The sequence below is a fragment of the Octopus bimaculoides genome, chromosome 5 (genome assembly GCF_001194135.2).
Source record: "Octopus bimaculoides isolate UCB-OBI-ISO-001 chromosome 5, ASM119413v2, whole genome shotgun sequence".
Classification (NCBI taxonomy): Eukaryota; Metazoa; Mollusca; class Cephalopoda; order Octopoda; family Octopodidae; genus Octopus; species Octopus bimaculoides.
Window position 1 is genome coordinate 122,435,790 of NC_068985.1, and position 2,370 is coordinate 122,438,159.

Sequence of the window (2,370 nt, forward strand, 5' to 3'; positions counted from 1 at the left end):
AAATTAAATAATATTTATTAAGTAATAAATTTTAAACTGAACCCATGAAAAAATTTGTAAATCTAATCAAGTTCAATAGACTAAGTTAAAGAGCTTTTTAAAAAATCAAATCAAGTGATAAAATAAACACGAACGAACATTCTGAGATCTCAGTTGTTTTTTAAATGAATGGGTATTTGTTTATTTGGTGGCCAGTGGAAAAATTATTTCAAACAATTTTTTTTGGTATTCCTATAGAACAGAATTGGAAATTATCTAGTGTGTCAAAGACTGTAAATTTTGGGGTGTATATGCTTTTGAGCTTAGATTACAATCCTGGAGGGGTGTATATGCTTTTGAGCTTAGATTACAATCCTGGAAAAAAAAAGCAACAAAAAGCTGAGGGGGTGTGAAACTCCCCCAAATTTACCTCCCCCCACTGTAATTTTTCAGCTTTGAACTTTTTCAAAATGTGTTTTTTCAGATTTATTTATTTTTTTTAAAACATATTTTTTTTTAGTTTAGCATTTATGTTTCAAAGTTTGAAAAGTTTTGAATTGAGAAATTCAACTATGTATAATTTATGTGTATTTTTGCACATCTACTTAATGTATCAATTTTGAAAAATGTAAGAAAAAAAATTCAGTCAGTAAATTTTGAATATCTGATAATACATGTCATTTATTTTTTAATGAAACTAAATTGTTACTGTATAAGTTGTGAGATATTAACATGAATTTTTTTTAAAACTTGAATCCTTGGTTTTTAACTAGTAAAATTGTTTGAAAGCAATAGGTTATTAGTAATTTTATAATCCAAAAACTGACAGAGTTAAGTAATGGCTAAATCAAATAAATGAATGCTTTCATTTTGTAAAATGAAAGGATACCTTATATTTTTACATAATCATAATCTCTGTTTAAAAAGATGTAAATCTGGGACCCCTCTCACCGTAAAAAATTCTGACAAATAAAAATGATAAAATATGGAAAGGGAGAGTAAGGGAGCCCCTCCCTCTCAGGAAGAACCCTAAATTTGAATTTTGTTTCTGAAGAATCATAATCTTAGATACTTGAAACATGAATCTGAAAACTAGTCCTGAAAATTAGTCAAAACTGGAAAATTATGGAAATGGTTGGGTTACTCCCATTGTTTTTATTATCACAATTTTGAACACACTTGACAAAATGCTTAGTGGCATTTCTTCTAGCTTTACAATCTGAGTTCTAATTCCACTTTTGGCATAGATGAAATAAGTACCTGTTGCAAACTGGGTTTGATGTAATCAACAAGTCCTCCCCCAACAAAATTTCAGGCATTGTGCCTATAGTAGAATTATTATTATTATTGTTGTTATTATTATCACTATTATAAGGCAACAAGCTGGCAGAGTTGTTAGCACAACTGGTGAAATGCTTAGCAGCATATCATCCATCTTTACGTTCTGAGTTCAAATTCCAACGAGGTTGACTTTGCTTTTCATCTTTCCAGGATCAATAAATTAAGTGCCAGTGAAACACTGGGGTTGATGTAATTGATTAGTCCCCTCTTCTCAAATTTCAGGCTTTCTGCCTATAGTAGAAAGGATTATAATTGAGAAAGCAGTGCATACTATCAAAGTGACACTGGGATAAAATATACGAAGCCCTATATACCCATCATGACTACTTGTCTCATAAGGGTACACCAGGCACATGCATCACAACCATACGTGTGCAACATGGTGGTCTCATATCAAGATATGACTTTGCAGGTGGGGCCCAGTTAGAATTTTCTTCAGGTTGAGTAGCCCATGCCGCTCAAAAGGTCCTTGAATAAGGGTTGTTTAAGGATGTTGAATGAAACACCCATGAATTATCCAAACCCCAAAGTATTCCTCTCAACACATGGCTATGATGCTTCCCACTACTTCTGCTCGTGATCAGAGATGCACATATCGTCAGCCACTAAGGGACATGCTCAACTGGTTAAGGTCTAACAACTGACTTGCCGATCAGTTGTTAGGCCATCTTTTATACCAAGACAAAACAATGTACATGATAATAGTTAAGAGCAGAAGCCATGAGAGCCATTGCCTGGTACTGCATCAGGGCAACTGCCACTGTCGCCAGCAGCAGAAGCAGCAGAATAGTCAAAATCTAAGTAGAAGTTTTAAAAAATGATGGTTTTCGGCACCCTGGATAATTTTCAACTCTATAGGCATGCCCAGAATTCCTTTTTCATTTATAGAAACATGGGTATTCCTTTCATTTGTTCACAAATTGAAAGTGGAAAATTGTAAGCAACAGGCATTGGAATTTTGAAAACTATTTTTCAAAAAGAGTAAACACAAAATTAAAACATCGAAAACATGATTTCCTTTTATCCCCCCACCTCGGTTTAAAAAAAAAA

General features: G+C 33.1%; 1 protein-coding gene across 1 annotated transcript in view; it reads left to right on the forward strand.

The window, feature by feature from the left end:
* The first annotated feature begins 2,212 nt into the window (after nucleotides 1-2,212).
* Nucleotides 2,213-2,370, forward strand: part of LOC106880931 (uncharacterized) — a 9,360-nt gene continuing 9,202 nt past the window's right edge. The window contains exon 1 of the mRNA XM_052968108.1: nucleotides 2,213-2,256. Within this exon, the coding sequence (XP_052824068.1) occupies nucleotides 2,213-2,256 (44 nt within the window). The remainder of the gene's footprint in view (nucleotides 2,257-2,370) is intronic.